This window comes from Carcharodon carcharias (genome assembly GCF_017639515.1).
Source record: "Carcharodon carcharias isolate sCarCar2 chromosome 32 unlocalized genomic scaffold, sCarCar2.pri SUPER_32_unloc_1, whole genome shotgun sequence".
Taxonomy (NCBI): Eukaryota; Metazoa; Chordata; class Chondrichthyes; order Lamniformes; family Lamnidae; genus Carcharodon; species Carcharodon carcharias.
The window spans coordinates 220,603-241,959 of NW_024470685.1; the positions used below are offsets into that span (position 1 = coordinate 220,603).

Genomic DNA, 21,357 nt, shown 5'->3' on the forward strand with positions numbered 1-21,357 from the left:
CACTTGGTAATCTCCTTACATCCTCTTCACAATTTACTTTCTTACCTAACTTTGTGTTGTCAGCAAATTTAGCAACCATACGATCGTTCCCTTCATCCAAATAATTTATATAAATTGTAAAAAGTTGAGGCCCCAGCACTGATCCCTGTGGCACACCACTCATTACAACCTGCCGACCAGAAAAAGACCCATTTATGGCTACCCTCTGTTTCCTGTTAGCTAGCCAAGCTTCTATCCACGCCAGTATGTCAGCCCTTACACCATGAGCTTTTATTTTCTGCAATAACCTTGATGTAACACTTTTTCAAATGCCTTCTGGAAATCTAAGCACAGTATACCCATTGGTTCTGCTCTACCTACAGCACATGTGACTCCTTCAAAGAACTCCAATAAATTGGTTAAACATGATTTCCCTTTCACAGAACCATGTTGACTCTGCCTGATTGCCTTGAATTTTTTTAAGTCCCCTGCTATAACATCTTCAGTAATAGCGTCTAACATTTTCCCTATGGCAGATGTTAGGTTAACTGCCCTGTAGTTTCCTGCTTTCTGTCTCCCTTTTTGAATCAAGGAGTTACATTTGCTATTTTCCAATCTAATGGAACCTTGCCTGAACTTTGGAAAATCAAAACAAATGCGTCAATTGTTTCACTAGCCACTTCTTTCAAGACCTGGGACGAAGTCCATCAGGGCCCAGGGATTTGTCAGCGCACAGCTCCAAAAATTTGCTCCATTTCACTTCCCTGGTGATTAATTTTGTGAGTTCCACACTTCCGTTTCCTGGTTTACAGCTATTTCTGGTATGTTACTCGTATCCTCCAGTGAAAACTGATGCAAAATACCTGTTCAGTTCATCTGTATTCCATTCCCCTTGGAATAAATGCTAACATTCCATTTGCCCTTGCTAATAACTTGCTGTACCTGCATATTAACCTTATGTGATTCATGTACCAGCACACCCAGATCCCTCTGTACCACTGAGTTCTGCTGTCCCTCTCCATTTTGATACTTCTTCCTGCTAAAATGGTCAAGTTCACATTTTCTCACATTATACTCCATCTGCCAAATTTTTGCCCACTCACATAACCTGTCTATATCCCTTTGCAGACTCTCTACCTCCTCATTACAACTTACTTTCCTACCTATCTTGGTGTCTTTGACAAATTTAGCTACCATACATTCGCTCCCTTCATCCAAGTAGTTGATATAAATTGTAAATTGTTGAGGACCCATCACTGTTACCTGTGGCACTCTGAGTTCCAGCTTGCTAATTGTCATGGGTCCATTTATCCCTACTCTCCTGGTAGTTAATCAATCTTTCATCCATGCTAATATATTACCCCCCCACACTATGTAACCTTGTGTGATAAGTTTTGATGTGGCACCTCATCAAATGCCTTCTAGAAATTCGAGTAGACCACATCTACAGGTTCCCCTTTATCCACCTTGCTTATTTCTTCTTCAAAGAATTCTAATAAATTAGTTAAACACGGCTTCCTTTACAGAAAGTCACGTTGACTCTGCCTGATCACATTGTGATCTTCTAAGTATTCTGCTATAATCTGCTTAATAATAAGTTCTAGCACTTTCCCTATGACAGATGTTAGGCTAATGATAGACTTTGGAAATTGATAGTGTGGATGGGCGCTGTTAAAAGCTGCAGAGACATCCCGATGCCCCATGGTAATAGTCACAGAGGATGTCATTTGTGACTTGGGAGCTGTTTTTAGTGCTGTGTTAGGCTGATTAGCAAGTTGTGGGGGAGATGGGAATTGATTTGGGAGGCAACAGTGCATTTGGAGCCTTTGGAGAGGGAGATGGGTTGGTAATTTGTAAAGTTGGGGTTTTTTTGAAGACAGTGATGACAATAGTTTGAAAAGGGAAGGAGACAGTACATGAGAGAGAACTATTCAACTAGGGAAGCATTTGAATGATGAACAGTTTAGTGAAAATGGAAATATATGCTGAAATAAATATAAAAATCTGAATTTTATAATGCACTGTACTTTAATAAAAATTGCTTTCTAGCTCAGATAAACAAATCAGATCTTCTTTCCAATGTCACAGTATGGTTATATTTTGAAATTAGTCTGGCAAGTTTACTTGGGTAAAATCCATTATAAATACAGATGAAGGATATCAGTGAGGCTTTGGAGTGTTTCTTGTGGGGGCAATCTGCAGCACATACCGCTTCTGAAGTATCCTGCTGCCTTCTGTTTTGGTGTTTGATTATATTCAATTCTGATGAGAAGTTTCTACATTTGCTTATGTTTTCCACTGGACCAAAATTACTCTATTTATTTCTTCTATTCTTCCCAAACAGAATGATTTGGATGTCCCTTTCAAAGTCAAGGCTGGACAGATAGGTATGTTATTTATATTGGCCAGTTACTGGGCCGCAGGGTTTTGCTTTGCTCTTGAACTATGAGTTTTTGGCTAGGTAAACCACTGAGCTTACAACTTTGTCAGAGCTTTGATTAGCAAAGATCTCACCTAAATAAAATGTAAATAAATAGCAGTGCCTGCAACTATAAAATAGATATGTATATGATGTTAATATTTCACATAGTTTGTTTTTTTATTGTTAAAATGATACTCATTCGTGGTATTGTATATTGCCTTTTTGATACAGTAGTGCATGGAAGTGGAAATATTGATGTTTTATTAACATAAAGTAGGAATTAAGAATGTGTGCAAAGTGCACACAGGCTCTGGGATCAGCAATATTTGCCATAATACTGGGGGGTTCCTTGATCGGCATAATTGACTTCCAGCTTAGAACTGACTGGGAAATCCAGCATAAAGTGGCAATCCATCAGATAGCAAACAAGTTAGCAAAACAAGTTAGATCAAAAATTCCCCTTTTTGTTCAAGAGAAGGGGGAACTAACTCCCTTGTGCTCAGTGAACATTCATTTCTCGATAACCATCGGGGAAAAATATTACTTATTCATCTCTCCTCTATTTGTAAGATATTTTTGTACATTAGACTCATTGTTGTGCTTTCTAAAATAAATTTAACAAATGTTCATGAGTAATGAATTGCTGGAAATGCTGTTGGCTGTCTTAAAGATGTGGAAAGTTTTCTATAAAAAAAGTTCTGTTTGTTTAGTTATGGATCAGTTGAAGAAGACAACCAATACAGTGATAATCAGTCCATTTAATCACCTACGTACAATTTGTTACTCAAAGTAACAAGGCAACAAGTATGAAAGATAGACACTAGCCTACTCCTTGGGAGAACAGGCCATTGAAATTGCTCCTTAATCCTGTTCTGACTTTTCCCATATGACCAGCTCCTCTAAGTCAATCTGTGACACTATAGCCCTTTTAAACTATGTATGGACATGCTTCCACTTTGTTTCTGCCTCACCCTTTTCAACAGCTTTGCAGAAGAAACAATTTAAAACCAACCTCAGCAGGATAGTTTGGGATAATGGAGTTGCCTTGCCTTTCCTTTCCTTCCCATTTTGATTTCCTTTCAACCTCTGCAGGGGTATGTGATGGTATACTTGCCACTCACCTGCATTGCCACCAGTAATGAAGTAGTTTGCTTGTTCAGTATCCTTGTCACTGGACTCAGTCTGCAATCCTTACACCATCAGGATGCACTGCAGCAACTCACCATTATAGCACTTCTCCCCTGCCACAGTCCCATGATACCTGTGAAGGACTGAAGGCAATGTTAGGGGAACAATATCATTTCCAAATTACCCTCCAAGACGTACACTATCCTAACTGGAAATCTATCCCCATTCCTTCATTATCTCTGGATGAATATCCTGGAATTGCCTGGTAGACATCATTGAGGAAATGCTATCACCATAAGAACATGAAAGGAAGTCAGCATTTCTCAGGGCGAATGGGACTGGATGATTAATGGGGCCTTGATGATGATGTCCACATCCTGACAAGAACAAGAAAATGCTGCCTGTAGGATGTACAGTTATTTTGCAGCATGTACACTGGTATTGATACAGAGTATGTCAAATTACTGCAGAAGGTTGACCTGCTTTGACGCAGTAGTTCATTATCACAGCTCCAGTTTGTTTCCCTGCAATTTGCATGCACATGGCAAAACGTGGGGGAGACGGTGGTGTAGTGATAATGTCACTGGACTAGCAAATCAGAGGCCCAGGCTAATGCTCAGGGGACAAGGATTCAAATCCCACCACAATAGCTGATTGGATTTAAATCCAATTAATAGATCTGGAATTGAAAGCTAGTCTCAGTGATGTTAACCATTGATTTGTTACAAAAATGATTGCTGTAAAAATCCATATGGTTCACTCATGCCCTTTAGGGAAGGAAATCTGCCACCCTTACCCAGTCTGGCCGACATGTGACTGCAGCAATGTGGTTGACTCTTAACTGCCCCCTGAAATGGTCTAGTAAAAGCCACTCAGTTCAAGGGCAATTGAGGATGGACACCAGATGCTGGCCTTGCCGGTGACACCCACATCTCACTATGGAGCCGTGGGAATAAGTGTCAGTGTGACACCTCTCACATCCAGCTCAATTCTTGGTTTCTCATTAAGACTGCTGCTCTTATCTCTCCCAATCAAATCCAGCAAGTCTTGAGCAAAATGTGACCAAGCTATAGATAGTATAATTCAGATATTAGAAATTTGTACTTGGAGGGCAGCTTTGCAGACTATGTTATCTGCTCCATTAAGGGCACACTTCGAAATGCTCGTAGGCGCAACTTTCCTTTGCCATTTGTATGTGAAACATAAGTTCAGTGTGAGAATAAAGAATGCAGCTTCATTTAAATCTTTTGCTGATTTAATTTTCGTATCAGGATTTTGTAAAACCAGGAGAATGTCACCACCATGTGCCATTTCATACTTAAAACTAAAAATAGGGCTTCGATCTGGAAGTCTTGAACTTTTGATCGCCTCATTAATTCCTGCAAGTAAGGAGGTCAGAGATATACTGTTGTGGCAATCAACAGCTAGAATTGGTTTTGAAAGAGTTAATTTTCATACATAAGCAGAATTAAGTTAGTAAATATGCGACAATGATATTCCAGTGTAGACAGGCCAGTAAACAGCAGAGCAGGAGGAATAAAACCTTTGCAATTGTGTAGTGAGTAGACAGGTGATGGAGGGATGCACCTGTAAAAAAAGGTTCCACTGTTCCCAACAGTGATATTTGATATCACAGATAGAGGCCCAGATCTTCCGAGCAGCGGCAGTGATCAGCGGATTGCTGCTGTGATCGAAAATTCCACTGACTTGATGCTGCTACATGTTTTTTTTGGGGATCTTCTGAGCCTGGTTATCTCAGAAATACGCAGTGCAGAAACACTTGGGGAATTCTATTGAACTGGCATGGAGTCAGGTGGGAAGACAGGACATGCCCCCTTTTTATAGCACTAGCTGCCATATGGTAAGTTTAAAGGCTTGAATGTCACTGGGTGAATGTTAGTGTGTGGGTAGGAAAGTAGGTAGGAGGTTAAGTAGGTAAGGTAGGTGAGGTGGCAGTTGGGTCGGGTTAAGGGGATGGTGGGGTGGGTGGGTGGAGGGCAGTCAGGTCTGGGGGCGGGTGTGATTGGTGTTCTGTTGTGTAGTTACCCAGATGTTAGACTAGGTTTTAATATGTTTGACATTTCTTGGATAACGACCCAGCTAAGTACCACTGAACTATCTGAAGTCTGACTCTAGTTTAGAGTTGGAGACATTTTCGGAGGGTCGCGGGGAGCTGGAGAATTGTCCATAGGAAGTTGAAACTTCCTGGGCATTTCCCATGGAGGTTGGCGCATTAGGACTTCCTGATGTGCATCTTCAGTTGTGTGTCTGGTTTCTGACAATCCGGAGATTGGAAGATTTGGGCCAGAGGTGATCAACATAGCAGGGAGAGAAATTTGAGAGAGATTATTTTGAGTATGTGGCAAGGGCAGGGAATGGTATATGGCCGCCCTTTGAGAGGTGCACAGACATGATGGACCACATAACCTCATTCTGTGCTGTGAAAGTCTGTAGTTCTCTCTCCAGAAAAACTTGTCCAAATTTATGGATTTTTGTGCAGAAAAACATCCAGTGTTGCCAGGTCACCTTTTGTTAATACTTTATTGATTTTTTTTTCAGTTTTCTTGTGTTTGATTTTAAATGAATAGGAAGGGAGATATAATTGCCTATGACTTGGTCTCTGTAGAACCTGGTGTTTTTTTAATGTACAAGTGAGCCAGTGTTATTATTGCTGTCTGTACAAGATGTTTTGTTTCCTGTTGGGTAACTGTTGATTTCATTGATAGACAAGCTTACTTTGAAGATCCCATGGAAGAATCTGTACAGTGAAGCAGTGCTCGCTACCCTGGATGGTTTGAATCTTCTGGTTGTTCCAGAAGCAAGTAAGTAATGCTACAATCCTGCTAATTTTAATATTAATTTGTGGGTTTGACATGATGATTAGCATTTCTTCAAATTGGTCAATGGTTATACAATATGGAATCTTTAGTTTGAACATCATTTAAGTTGACTGTTTTGGTCTTTAAGGTATACTGAAAGTGGTACGATTTTTGGCTTGTTGGATAAGATAATGTGTTGTCACACAGAATGAAGGATAAGCTGGTTTAGGATTATGGTTGGCAATGCAGGTTGGCTGTATTACTGGAGGTTTCAACATAGCAGTTCCTCCCTCCAACAATCCTTGGTTGCCCAGCTTGCCCATTGTCACAACGCAATGATCATTAACCATTTCAAATGCAAACAGATCCTTCCTTGCTCGACTGACACTCAAGAATCATCCAAACAGACTCTCCCAGACCCTCCCAACATTTTTGTAATAAGTAAACAAAAGTGTTGAAAGAAAATATATTTTTTAATGCCTCAATGTTCCCTCTCTGCTGGATCGCTCCTAGCCATATCCTAGTGATTAATCTTCAATTCCTGAAGACTCCAGGATATTTCTTGGGGGTTGACAACCTTACTTAGGATCAAAGGAGTGGAGTGTAAATAACTTGCTGTCACTTTGACCATTTTTCCCCAGAAAGGACCTAGATACCAGTTATTTTAAAATGATGATTTAAAGTTTGTTTTAAATTAGCTGGCTGTTCATGACAGCCTCATGTTGGGTTGTGAATCTAAAATCAAAAGATAGGTATTGAATATACTAATTGGCGCTCTTTACCCCAGATACCAAATGGTAAACAGTTTTGCCTTGCTCTGTAAGAAATAAAAATTGCACCCACTGTGTTGGGAGGGTTTTGATCTCTTTATGAGGAATAAAAAGAACATAAACATCAAGGAAAGCAGGCCGCTGTTCTTTTGGAAATGAGTTACTCGGGCAGTAAAAGGCTGTGAAATGTTACTACCTAGTACTGCAGGATAGCGAGCACGGGGCTGGCCTGTTTAAATAATGGGATCATATGTAAAGAATGAACCAGTTGAGTCTGATGCTGCCTGTTATCCTGTTCATTTTACCTTGTTACAGCATAAAGCACTTGATGAAATGAATCAAGTTTTTGGCTGCAATTAGTGTTAACTTGGCAGGCTATTCGAGATTGAATGAGGGAAAACAGGAGTGAGGATCTAGAGAGGGGAGCAGGAATAAGAGGTGAAGGGATGAGGAGAGAGCTAAAAACTTGCCTGAGGAGGTTGGAGCATAGATGTGATGCTCAGTTTGGGGAGGGAGAGGTGCTACGCTGTTCCAAGACACAATGACTCTTGTTGGGGTGAGAAGGTAAGTGCCAAGTTTCAGAATGCTGCCCAGTGGCAGATGTGGTTCTTCACAGGAGTGGGGAGTGGGGGTTTAGGTGAACATGCCAGTGCAAAATTCTAAATGCTACATTTCTGGGGAATATGGGGTTAGAGGTTTCCAAGCCAGTAACAGTTGCCAGTGTAGTGGGTGGAAAGCCAGTTTATAAGTTCAAGATGCTGTGGGGTTCAGGAGGAGCGGAGAATGGAGCTTGCAGGAAATTTGGAGGTGATTCAAAGTGGGGACAGGGATGGGTTTGGTTTTGCATAATATTGGGAGGATCAGAATTGGTTGTTGATTCTACTCTGGCACTGTAGGCTGAATCCACACGTCCAGTTCATGGGGGAATAATTGTCATTTGTGGTGCTTTTTTAAAAAAGAAGTATTGATCTTTTGCTACAGGGAGGGGAGAAAAATTCAGTTGATAAATTTTTGACCAGGGCATGATATTGAATGTGTGCAGAGGTATGGTTAGTTCATGTTGGGTACTTGGGTTAGGGTTGGTTATGTTGATTTGAAACACTTGGTGATAGTGTGCTTCTCACCTGCATTTTGACTTATTTGGATATGGGTGAAGTTTCAGGGCATTGGGATTTTCACGAAACAGTGGGCGAGAAGCAGTGGGGTTATTTGCCTAACTTGCTTAAGTCACGTGGGATATGAGTTGGCTATCATTTTTAATATAGAACAGTTCCCTTTCCTTCTTTCTTTTCTTCCCCATTCTTTGAGACTTTATATTTAATTTTACTTTTGTGTTCTACCTAATCTTAATGGGTTGTTTTTAACTGGAAACAAATAAACATTTTGCAGTTCATTATTTTGTCTCCACTTCACTTCCCCTTGGCTCTTGTCACTTGCAATATAGTACATGGGAATTACAACCCAGAAACAAGTGTTGATGCTTCGCACAAGCTGCCTCTCACCATATTCATCTGACTCATCTGTCAGCTTAACCTTCTATTTCAAAATGAATGTGTATTGAGTTGGTACAAATAGTTTTTAGAAGCTGGCTTGTCATAAGTTCAAAAAAAAACAGCAATTGGAAATGCAATCAGGTCAATCTTGAGCTTTTATAAGGAAAAGCTAAAGACTACTGAACAAATGCCCTTGTTCAAGGCCCATTGAACTCTTTTATTTAGAGAGGTAATTCCACAGGTTCTTGCTATACCAAGAACTTTGGTGCTGTTTGCTGTGTTTAAAAGCATAAAGTAATTGTGTGTGACTATGCTGGTAGAATGCCTCCTCTAAATAGCAATTGATGTTAAATGGTAGCCTTGGTTCTATTTTAGTCCTAAGAAATTCCACCTTGTTATTTCAGTTGGGGAGCCTATTGTTATTTTCAAAATGACCTATATGTCACTGTTTGTAGTTTTTGCTATATATGACGAATAACCAATGGATAATATGATTTTGTGCCTATATATCCATTGTACCTTAGCTTACATGAAAAATAGCAGCAAGATCACGATTTGAACATTTTGTTTGATCATTTGTTTTTACGCTGCTTTATAAGTGACATCCCACATAGATAAGGCACCATAGACCTGGGAATATTTAAAGGAGTTTAGATTTTTGCAATGCTTGTTTACCATTGGGCAAAGCAGGTGCTATGATCTGCTTAAGAAGTTGTAATGTGGACCCTTCCTGTAGACGAGTGCAAAGAAATTTCATGTCTTCCTTTTCTTGCCCCTCTCAAAAGCCCAATATATATTAATATATCAAATTTTGCCCATGGTAAAGATTTTCTTTGCGTGCTTTTCGCCTACTGGGAAGTGACATGTGCAGTTCATGATTTTCAGTTTCTTTGTTTTGATTGGGGTTCCATAAGAAGTTTTCTGGTTCCAGGCTCTAGCTCTGAGCCCTTATCTGGTAGGAGCATAGTTTCCATTGGCAGCCAAGGGTGGACTGCCAGACTGCTCAATAGAAAGTTTATACCTGCGTACTTGTATAGCAGTAAACCTCTGTCTGGAATCTCTGAGTATGGTCATGTGTTTATCAAAACCCTGACTGCTGTGAATGATGTCTTATACCAACTGGAGCAGAGTGAATATTTTTAATAATCTGCTCACCAGTTTCTAATGAAAAAGGTTGAGAGCTAACCTCATTCCACCCCTTAGCCAAAGCTTAATTGTAACCATCTGCCCAGAAGATTTTTGTTTTGAAGCTACCCAAACATAACAGTGGCAAGTGGTTATAAGGCTGTAATCAAATTTCATGCTTTAGACAGCTGAACAGAGGAAAGGACGCCTGAGCAGTTTGTGAATGTCATTTAAAACCTGAGATTGCATTACAACCTTGAAATTAATACTTGTTACAGTTTCAGTTGTTCAAAGTTCAGCTTGATGTTTACATCTGACGGCTCTTCAGTTTTTGGTTTTTTATGTCTGGAAGCTGTGTTAACTGTTGCATTTTTAAAGCTTAATCACTATCTGTAGCTATGTATTTCTTGTAAGTCACTACTCTGGTTCGTTTTGAGCTGGTAGGAAGGTAATGGGAGACAATATTTTTTCAATGCATTAAGGGTGCCTGTAGAGTAAATAAGCAATTACACTTTGAATTTGGCTTGCCTTCACTCAGTCCATGTTATAGTATGTTCAGTATATCATTATAAACCTGAGTTTTGCTCTTTGCTTAGCATTTTCTTTCTCATCACTCCATTTACAGACATATTCTATACTAGCTGTGACAATGTTAGTCTGGGACTTTATTCAAGATCAATTTTTCCTTCATTTTTTCCTCTTGTAATTAACTGACCTAGTTACACTTTTCACAAAAACAACTTTTATGTTTTGAGTGAGTAGAAAATTGAGGTTAGTAAAGCTTGGTGGAATTTGTATGAGAGCTTGGTTCTCTGATGTGGTGATGGATGAGGTGTTGTTAGTGGGTTTGGTTACGCTGCTTAAACACCTCGGGGAGAATCCCCTGAATCTTTTTGAGGACACTCGATTTTCTGCAGGCACTTATGATCTCTGGAGTTTGCAGGTGGCCAGTGAAGAGGGAGGAAGAGTGATCTTGGGGATCATTTGCCACCTTTGGAAAGCATGATTCCTGCACCTTCTGGCATTGGGCTGTATCTTCACTATTCCACATAAAGATCTTTGAATTGTTGGGCTAGCATCTCTCCCTGAATCCAGCAAGCTACTTGTTTCTAATCTGAAAGTTGAGTTGTTAGATTAAGAATTTAATGTCCTTGTTCATTTATACCACTCATTTTGCATAAACTCTCTACCAATTGAATCTATTATATGAAATGGAACAGTTTGTCTAGTGGTCCTCTTCCAAAACTGTTAGCCTCACCTGAACTACAACTGATGCCTCCAGTGTTTTTTAAAAAAAATTATGGCTGAAGCTTTAGCTTTCTAAGTGCCACTGAATAAGAGTATTTCACCGGAGGTGTCACACTTGGTGCAGCCTATAGGATATTTTGAAATTAAGTCCCCTAATTGAGACCTCAGTCAAGATATTCAAGTATCTTTTGAACTTCTTTGAACACAGTACCTTAAGATTTCATCATGTTTTGTTGCAGTTTGTGGTCTTGGTTTAAGCTTGCAAGATTCAGCTTGACCAACTTTACTAATCAAACAATTCTCATGTGGTTTGTTACAGTACCCCGTCCTCAGGTTGCACTCGGTTTCTGCTAAAAGCTGACTTTCAGCTTCACTTAGAGTGAGATTACAATTCCTGCTTAGTTCTAACTACAGATGTTCAAGCTGCAGCCCCTGTTTTCATTGGGCACTGGGATCATTTTGTTATTGCACAGTGTGCTGCATGTTACTGAATGCTAGATGGTTCCTGTTTTTTATTAATTGTGATCCGAGCTAGCTACTGTCAAAGCCATGGTTATGTAATTTTGTTGGTACCACACATCCACATCCTACACCACTAGGACTGCAGTGGCATGACAGGGCGGTTCACATCACTTTGAGGGCAATTAAGGATGGGCAGTAAATACTAGCCTTACCAGTGATGCCTGCAGCCCATAAACAAACAACAAAAATCTATTCACCATTATGAACAGGTTCTGCACTGAGCAAACAGTTGCCAGATGTGCAACCCATAAATTTTAACTCTGTTAATAAATATGCTTACTGCTTGTGTGTTACCATAGTAATTAACAACCTATTTGTAGAGCCAACTTCTGTACCAGATAATCATATTATCAAGACTATGGAGACCTGTTATCCATTAAAAAAAATATTATTATAAAATTTATTAAGGATCATTCTCTTAAATCATGAGCTGCGCTCTGGTTAAAAAGATGTCAACAGGCTTCCATTGATCTGAAATATATTGCAGAAGATGCAAATGTAGCTATAGATGCTTTATTTTGTTTTCCAGATTTAAAAAAAATTACTGATCACTTTTGCAATTGATTTAGGTAACAGCGGGATCATGATGATCAAGATTGGATCTTTTTCCTTTCCTAATCCAGGACCTTGCATTCTCCACTGTTTGCCCACTAGTTTTGAGCAGTCATTTGTTAGCAAACTTTCCAGCTTTGTAGAACTGGAGTGTTACAAATTCCAAATCTCGAAAATTGATTTACAGGGCAGCTGAAAGTCCAGAATCATTGTTGCAACAAGTTGAGGATCTCTTTCTTCCCTTGTATGTTCCCATTATTTGTTAAGACCAGTGCAGTCTTTTGAGTTTAGTGGCTCTAACTTAAGTCTGTTTAAATGCAGGTGATATCTTGTATTACTTTTATCACTGTCTTTTGCTGCAGATAATGGTGGTAAAATGAAATGAATATGTACCAATTGTAGAAATTCACAATTATTGTTTATTTCTAAAGGTATCAAATATGATGCAGAAAAGGAAGAGAAACAGCTGCAGGAAAACAAGCAGAAAGAACTACTCCGAATTGAAGATGCCTTGCAAAAAGCAGCAAAGAAAGGTAAGGAGATGCTTGGAAAAATCTCTGCTAGTTTTTGCAGTGTTGTTCTAATTGTATGTAATGTGGTTTTGACTATTGTATTGTGGCTCATGGTTCATAACCTGAAGATTTAAGTCCCTGAAGTCCCCAGGGTCTGCATCCTGAGGGTGGCTTCAATCATGCAATTCACAACAAGGAAATAAATCTGCATACATGCCAGCTGTCAGGTTTTCAGCCTATGCCAGACTTTCGGAAGAAGAAAAATGTACACCAATAAGTTCAATTTGGAGTGCAGGGAAACATGTTTGAATCAATCATTACTTTCTCCATATACAGATTTAAGTCAGTTAAGTTTTAAGATGAGCTGATGGTTTATAAGAGTCACAGTTATAGGGAATGTTTATTTTGTATCTGCTCCCAATGAAATCATACCCAACAAACTGCAAAGAGCTTCTAAAACATTTTTATTTCCTCTAAAGAAAGCACACAACATTCCTTGACACATGCTTGGCTATTGCAAGTGTGAAGATTTATTTTCTTGAAACTAGATGAAATTGCTTTTTGAGATGACGAGAATGTTTACTGCTGTGAATGCATAAAATTTATTTTGACCATTCCTATTGCTGCACTTGTGGAAATGCCATAGTTTGGGAATAAAATGAGCAGTGAGATTGGAGTGACAAAGGAGTTTTACTTCATTTTAAAACAATATTCTGAGACCTCATATTTAAGATCTTAATAGTATACTGATGGAGGATGCAGACTGTTGGCTTATTTGTATCAGTTATAGTGGCCTGGTTATGCTTTCTGTGCTAGTTTCAATTCATTTACTGTGTTAAATTCATTTATATGCATCTTTAATGTTGGTGCAAGGTTTTTTTAGTTATTTGCTGTTTGGTAAATTATGCAGCTGTTTAATAATGAAGGAAAATGTAATTAGCAAAATAATTTGCTTGTATGCAAATTTTTGACACCCAACTAGTTCCAACATCCTGATCCATGTAGCTCTTAATCAGTGATTGCTACTGAGTGCATGCAATATCGTGTAGGTAGCTTATTATTTTCCTTGGCTGGTGTTCAGGCATTTTGTACTACAGCTCTGCAACTGGTTGAATGCATCCGTCAACATTTATACAGATTTAAGAGGTTTATTAGCTGCTTGAGAAGTTCATAAAGACCATTAGTGCAGTTTATCCTGATTTAACCTTTCATTACCAATTTTAAAATTGCTTTTGCAGAAATTGAACATAGCAAAGATTTGTATTCCTTCAAGTTCCTTAATGGCTTTCAATTTTAACAAAAATGTGCTGTTCTTTTTGCAAGTCTTTGTGCAAAGAGAGGGTTAAATCATTATGTCAAGCATTAGGAAGGTGGGAGTAGGATCACTTTGTTGGATGAAAAGGTCATTTTTAAAAATCTTTCAGTATATTGTGGTACAGTTGTACCTCATCCCCAATAAGGAAGATTCTGATGGGTTCTTTCTTGCCTTATCCTTGTCTATGCACTTGGTGATGTCAAACTTGGGTAGAGCAAAAGACAACGTTTGCTGAAACTTTGTCACTTATCCCAATGTTTGTGTTGTCAAAGCTGAATGAACCATTTTGAATTATTTCCTGGAGCTACTTAAGATGGAAGTGTGGGAATGTGGGGTTCACACTACCCATTTACTTTAATGTCATGGGCTGTTTGTGGATTCAGTGTACAATGAGTTAAACAGCTTTCTGTTTATGCTTTGTGAAGCAAGCCTAAGACAGGGATGAGGAATTGAAGGAATGTGTAAAGGTCATTCATCTATGTCTTGAGGGTCTGGGAGATGTTGGTCTGGTCACGGTGCTTACAGTAATAAAGTGATCACTGTAATAAAGTGATCGGAAGAGCTTAATTGGACCATATAACCATTGTCACAGAATGGCTAGGACAGATTGAGATGGGCAAAGTGCATCCTCTTGGTTCTGAGCTGTTGTACCATTTTGTGTGTCTTTTGATGTTTGGGATTTAGAATTGGTATGCATAAAATGTAGAGATCAAGGGTAGAACTAGTATGAGTTTTGAGTGAACCACTATGTGGTAGTCATATTGGATTGTAGAATGCAGTGTATGTTCTCATCGTGAATCGTGACTCAAAGACTCTATACACATTGGAGTCATGTAGCGTGAAGTAACTGAGTACTCATTGGTTTTGTAACATTAGCTTGTTAAAGACCTGATTCTGTGGATCGTTGCAATCAATGTTTCTGTACTCTAGTGTTTAACAAAACAATTTACAACAAGGAAGCAGCCCAGCAGGAGGTGATACAGCAAAGCTTGTGGAATATTTTGAAATCGGTGATCTGGTGCTGCTTGTTATCCTCGACGCTGTCTACAAAATCCCCTGGGCAGATGCCAATCTGTACAGTTCCTAACAGACCGAGGAGGACACTCTCAGGCTGTTGAAAGATTCATCAGGCAATGGAGAAGTTGTGAACGATTGGCCGGATGTAAACAGCATTCACGCTTAGACTTAAAAAAAAATCATTCTGACTTAGACAAGTACAGGCCAATTAGTCTAGCATCAAAAAATGGAAATTACAACTTCAATTGGATGAGTAACTGTATATGGCTTCATAGTTAACAGTCAACATGGTTTTAGGTTGGGTATGTGCTGATAGACAAACCTCCTCCACTTCTTTGAGGGTGTCATGAGTAAAACAGTGTGTGGAAGCTGCTGCAGATAGCTTATTTAGATTCTGAGAAAGCTTTTTCTAAAATTCCTATGTGAGAGATGATTAAACTGAAAACCATGGGGCTCTACATAAGAATGCAGGACTGGATTAACAAATGGAAAACTCAGAACTGTTCAGCTCTGAGGGTCATTATGGCTGTCTGGTAGAATTGCTGAATGGAGCACCAGTGATTGAGGGATTGAAACCTTGTCAGAAAATAAATTGTAAATTTGATTAAATTTATAGATGTATAAGGACATTTGGGAAGGAAGATGCAATTAATATTTTTCAGAAGGTTTTTGGTAAAGAAATGGCAAATGAGGCTGATAAATGGAAATGATTGTAGAATAGAAGAAAGGAGCATGTATCGGAAATCCTATCTCATAAAATTTCTTCTTTCTCCCTTCCTCCTCTGCCCCTTGCCCCAGGGATTATTATCTTGTCATGCCTACTCTGAAGCACCTCACACTGCATTAGGATCTTTTACCGTCATTATCTTGAAGAGTTTAAAATACCTGCAAAATAGAGGTTTTTTGAACAGGACCCTGGACCATATTGTGTTTTCAAGTGGCTAGGTGCTGTATGACTACAGGAAATCAGTGTTTCAAAGCTTCAAGCACTGTAGTCACTTCTATTGGAAAGGGCGTGTTGTTTGACTCTTTTTATTTTTGCCTTGGTGCCTGAACAGGTTCACCCTCCTGTTGCAGGAATGGAACAAGTAAAAGTAGTTCACTGTCCTGCTGCTGTTCTAGCAGTAAAAGTAGTTCACAGTCCTGCTGCTGTTCTAGCAGTAAAAGTAGTTCACTGTCCTGCTGCTGTTCTAGCAGTAAAAGTAGTTCACTGTCCTGCTGCTGTTCTAGCAGTAAAAGTAGTTCACTGTCCTGCTGCTGTTCTAGCAGTAAAAATAGTTCACTGTCCTGCTGCTGTTCTAGCAGTAAAAGTAGTTCACAGTCCTGCTGCTGTTCTAGCATTAAAAGTAGTTCACAGTCCTGCTGCTGTTCTAGCAGTAAAAGTAGTTCACTGTCCTGCTGCTGTTCTAGCAGTAAAAGTAGTTCACAGTCCTGCTGCTGTTCTAGCAGTAAAAGTAGTTCACTGTCCTGCTGCTGTTCTAGCAGTAAAAGTAGTTCACTGTCCTGCTGCTGTTCTAGCAGTAAAAGTAGTTCACTGTCCTGCTGCTGTTCTAGCAGTAAAAGTAGTTCACTGTCCTGCTGCTGTTCTAGCAGTAAAAGTAGTTCACTGTCCTGCTGCTGTTCTAGCAGTAAAAGTAGTTCACTGTCCTGCTGCTGTTCTAGCAGTAAAAGTAGTTCACAGTCCTGCTGCTGTTCTAGCAGTAAAAGTAGTTCACAGTCCTGCTGCTGTTCTAGCAGTAAAAGTAGTTCACAGTCCTGCTGCTGTTCTAGCAGTAAAAGTAGTTCACTGTCCTGCTGCTGTTCTAGCAGTAAAAGTAGTTCACTGTCCTGCTGCTGTTCTAGCAGTAAAAGTAGTTCACTGTCCTGCTGCTGTTCTAGCAGCCTCCATTCCTTTAATCCCACCTTTAAATTCTTTCCTCATGGTTGGAAAGATTTTGAGTGTACTTCAGTCTAAACATTCTAATCTTAATTTTATGAAGGAGAGGATCAGTTCACCTATAAATTCTCTTGCTTTACAGCGTGAACTGCCCTGTTTCCCCCAGCACCAGCCTCGATGTTGAAATGCTTTACACTTTGGATGAAAGTGAAATTAATGATTCTGGACTTTTCGGTTTTCCTAAGAGTGACTTTTATTACGATGGTACTGAAACAATTGCTTGACAAACTCTTCAACACGCTTATTAAATATATCTCCATTCCGACAAATAGGCAAATCTAGTTTGATTGTACTGCTTCTGCAGGCAAGTGTTAACAGTTTCTGTGGTGTGCCTGAAGCATTTAAATTTAAATTACTAATCCAAGTAGGAACTTAATTTCCTTTTCGCTGTCAGATAATTTTAATTTAAAGACTGTGTAATCGTAAGATAAGTTGCATACTGTTTACTCCCATTCAGTTAGTAAATCCATATAAGTATCATTGATCTGCGTATGGCTGAGAATATTGGAAGATAAACTCTTTCCAGTTTGTGGTTTGGATGGCTTTTAAACATGCATGATGAATTAATCTCAAATAACTGGAATTGCTCAACTTTGTTTGTTTTAATTCAATAGATTAACTTAATTCAGCATGAATTGTCAGTTATATCTTTTCAAACAGTTTTTCAGGGAGTTGCCTCTCTGTAATTTATGAAATACAAACTTTTTCTTGTTTCCTCACTTTTCTTCATCATGGACATAGAATCACTTTGTTGCTACTCATATGCTAGGCCCACATGTTAATCAAGATTTAATTCTTGTACAATGCTAATTCTGGTTTCTCCCTTTCTCTTTCTACCCTTTTTGCCCTTGACCCTCATTTCTCCTTGAATAATAACTTGCACTGGTATGAGTTCATGGGTATCCCTGGCCCTCCACTATTAACCAGGTGGATGGTCCACTGGGAGCCAGAAGGACCAAGTCAGACCCAGTGCTCAGACTAATTGTAGCGTCCCCCTTTTGGTGAAAACTATTTAACTCCTATGAATCCACGAAAGATTAAATTGCCCCTCTGATCTAGGTGACTCAGTGCCACTGCGTTTAACATTGGGAATGATCTGTGTATTTTTTCCAATAATTGTATGTTTGAAGGATCTGAATAACAATGTTTACCTACTCAAATTTGAAGACTTGGTTAAAATGTTTTCACACTACTGTATTATGAATATTATTTTCATCTATAATGTTTATTATTATTGCTGCTTGCTGGGATGAAGGTGCCTCTTCAGGAGAATTCTTGTTTGCCTTGGAAAGCTATGTTTATAAGGATGTCAAACCTGGTAGGTACTTAAATGCAAAATTGTATTACAGCAATTTTGGTCTAATATTTTATTAAAAAAAGATTATTTTGTGGCAACACTTGGTGTTATATTAAAAAGAAAATGAGCATGATTTTTTTTTCCAAATAAAACCCTGAATTTAGATTTAAAATTCAAACCAAGCCTGTGCCAGTGCCCTCAGAGAACAAATGGAAAGGGGTTTGGTGGGGCAGGGGGAGGGTTAAATCATTAAAACGAGCGAGATGATGGAAAATTTCAGTGTGTCTTGGTGAAGTGTTCAGAATAAATGCATGCAATGGGTTTATAGAAATTTAACAATGTAAAATCCTGGTGGGATCATATCTGGAGTATTGTGCACAAATTTCTTAGAAAGGACTTAGAAACATAGACAATAGGAGCAGGAGTAGGTCATTTGGCCCTTGGAGCCTGTGCCACCATTCAGTATAATTGTGCCTGATCCTCTATCTCAACGCCGTACTCCCGCGCTCTGCCCCCGTACCCCTTGAGGCCTTTAGCGTCTAGAAATCTATCGATTTCCTTCTTAAATATATTCGGTGACTTGGCCTCCACAGCCTCTGTGGTAGAGAATTCCACAGATTCACCACCCTCTGAGTGTAGAAGTTTCTCCTCATCTCAGTCCTAATTGGCCTACCCTGTATCCTGAGATTGTGACCACTTGGTTCTAGACACCCCCCCGCCAGCCAGAGGAAACATCATCCCTGCATCCAGTCTGACCATCCCTGTCAGACATTTATCTGTTTCAATGAGATCCCCTCTCATTATTCTAAACTCCAGTGAACATAGGCCTAGTTGATCCAATCTTTCCTTGTATGACAATCTGCCATCCCAGGAATCAGTCTGGTGAACCTTTGATGCACTCTGTATGGCAAGTATATCCTTTCTTAGGTAAGGAGAGCAAAGCTGCGCACACTACTCCAGGTGTGGTCTCACCAAGGCCCTATACAGCTGCAGTAAGACATCCTTGCTCCTGTATTCAAGTCCTCTCACAATGAAGGCCAACACACCATTTTCTGCCTTAACTGCTTGCTGCACCTGCATGCTTGCTTTCAGTGATTGGTATACAAGGACACCCAGGTCTCTTTGTACATCAACATTCCCCAATATATCACCATTTAAATAATACTCTGCCATTCTGTTTTTCCTACCGAATTGGATAACTTCACACTTGCTCACATTATATTGCATCTGCCATGTATTTTCCCAATCACTCAATATGTCTAAATCACCTTGAAGCCTCTGAGCACCCTCCTCACTGTTCACATTTCCACCAAGTTTTGTGTGATCAGCAATCTTGGAAATTTTACATTTGGTTCCCTCATCCAAATCATTGATATATATTGTGAATAGCTGGGGCCCAAGCACTGATCCTGCAGTACCCCACTAGTCACCGCCTGCCACTCTGAAAAAGACCCGTTTATTCCTACTCTGTTCCCTGTCTGCTAACCAGTTCTCAATCCATGCCATTATATTACCCCAATCCCATGTTCTTTAACCTCTTTTATGTGGGACTTTATAAAAAGAATTCTGCAAATCCAAAAAAACATACCTACTGGTTCTCCCTTATCTAATCTGCTAGTTATGACCTCAAAAACCTCCAGTAGGTTTGTCAAACATGATTTATCTTTCATAAATCCATGCTGACTTTGTCTAATCTCATTGATATTTTCTAAGTGTCCTGTTATCACATCCTTTACAGCATTTTCCCAACTGTTGATGTTAGGCTAACAAGATTAGTTCTGTAATTCCCTGTTTTCACCCTCCCTTTTTTAAATAGTGCGGTTACATTTTCCACCCTCCCATCTGCCAGGACTGTTTCAGAATTTTGGAAGATGACCACTGACACATCGTCTATTTCCATGGCTGCTGCCTTTAGTACCCTGGGTGTTGATTATCAGGCCTTGGGGATTTATCGGCTTTCAGTCCTATTAATTTCTCCAGCTCTATTTTTTAGTAATACTAATTTCCTCCAATTCCACCTTCTCACTTGACTCTTGGTTCCCTAATATTTCTGGGAAGTTATTTGTGCCTTCCCCTGTGAAGACAGACTAAAGTAATTGATTAATTGCTCCGCCATTTCCTTGTTCTCTATTATAAATTCTCTCTTTTCGGACTGTAAAGGACCTACATTTGTCTTCATTAATCTTTATCTTTTTACATATTTGTAGAAGCTTTTATTGTCGACTTTTATGTTCCTTGGATGTTTACTCTCGTACTCTACTTTTCCCATCTCAATCAATCTCTTGGCCCTCCTTTGCTGAATTCTCAACTGCTCCCAATCCTCAGGCTTGCTACTTTTTTTCTAGTAACTCTATATGACTCTTTGGATCTAATACTATCCTTAATTTCTTTTCTTAGCCCTGTTGTTTTTTTGCTTCAGAAAGAAATGTATAACTGTTGCAATGCATACATTTTTCCTTAAATATTAGTCATTGCCTTTCCACAGTCATGCCTTTTAATGAAGTTCCACAATCTATCTTAGCCAACTTACACCTTATACCTTCGCATTTGGCTTTGTTTAGATTTAGGACCCTAGTTTCAGATTGGACTACTTCACTTTCCATCCTAATAAAGAATTCCATCATGTTATGGTCACTGTTCCCTGAAGGGCCCCGCACAAGATTCCCTGTTAGAGAAGGAGCTGGACACAGGGAACTCCTGCATTACCTGCCTAGTGCTTTAACTCTGGCTGGCGGTCACCCATTCCCTTTCTGACTGTGCACTCTTTACCTGTGGTGTGACCACCTCACGGTACATGCTATCCATGAAGATCTCAGCCTCGCGGATGCTCCACAGAGACTCCAAATGCAGATTTCAAGTAGCTGCAGCTGGCGACACTTCCTGCACACATGGTAGCTCTGGAAGTGTCCCTGACTTTCCACATCGCACAGGGGGAGCATTCCACTTGGCCGAGCTGCCCTGCCATAACTTACTCTTAAATTTCTCCCTCTACTTGTACTTCCTCTAGTTTCGAGTGAAGAAATACTCACCAGCCCTACTTAGCAAGGTTCTTCTTACTGTGGAAAGGTAGCAAATAAAAGGATCCCTCCTTCCTTCTTCATCGAACTCTGTCTCTCACCAAACTCCAACTGAAGCACTCTAATGCAGCCCAAAGCAGCACAGTAGATGGCTTGCTTTTATGCTGTCTGAATCTAGCTTTTGATTTATTGACTTTGGAAGGAG

At 39.5% G+C, this 21,357-nt stretch overlaps 1 protein-coding gene across 5 annotated transcripts in view; it reads left to right on the forward strand.

Annotated features, from left to right (window-relative positions):
- vps13c (vacuolar protein sorting 13 homolog C) overlaps window positions 1-21,357 on the forward strand; it is a 351,237-nt gene that overhangs the window by 17,394 nt on the left and 312,486 nt on the right. For 4 of the 5 annotated variants that reach the window (XM_041181309.1, XM_041181310.1, XM_041181312.1 and 1 more), the window contains exons 3-5: window positions 2,324-2,366; window positions 6,256-6,351; window positions 12,490-12,591. In XM_041181309.1, the coding sequence (XP_041037243.1) occupies window positions 2,324-2,366; window positions 6,256-6,351; window positions 12,490-12,591 (241 nt within the window). Of the gene's footprint in view, window positions 1-2,323; window positions 2,367-6,255; window positions 6,352-12,489; window positions 12,592-18,093; window positions 18,157-21,357 lie in introns of all 5 variants that reach the window. The other variant, XM_041181313.1, reaches the window with a different exon arrangement.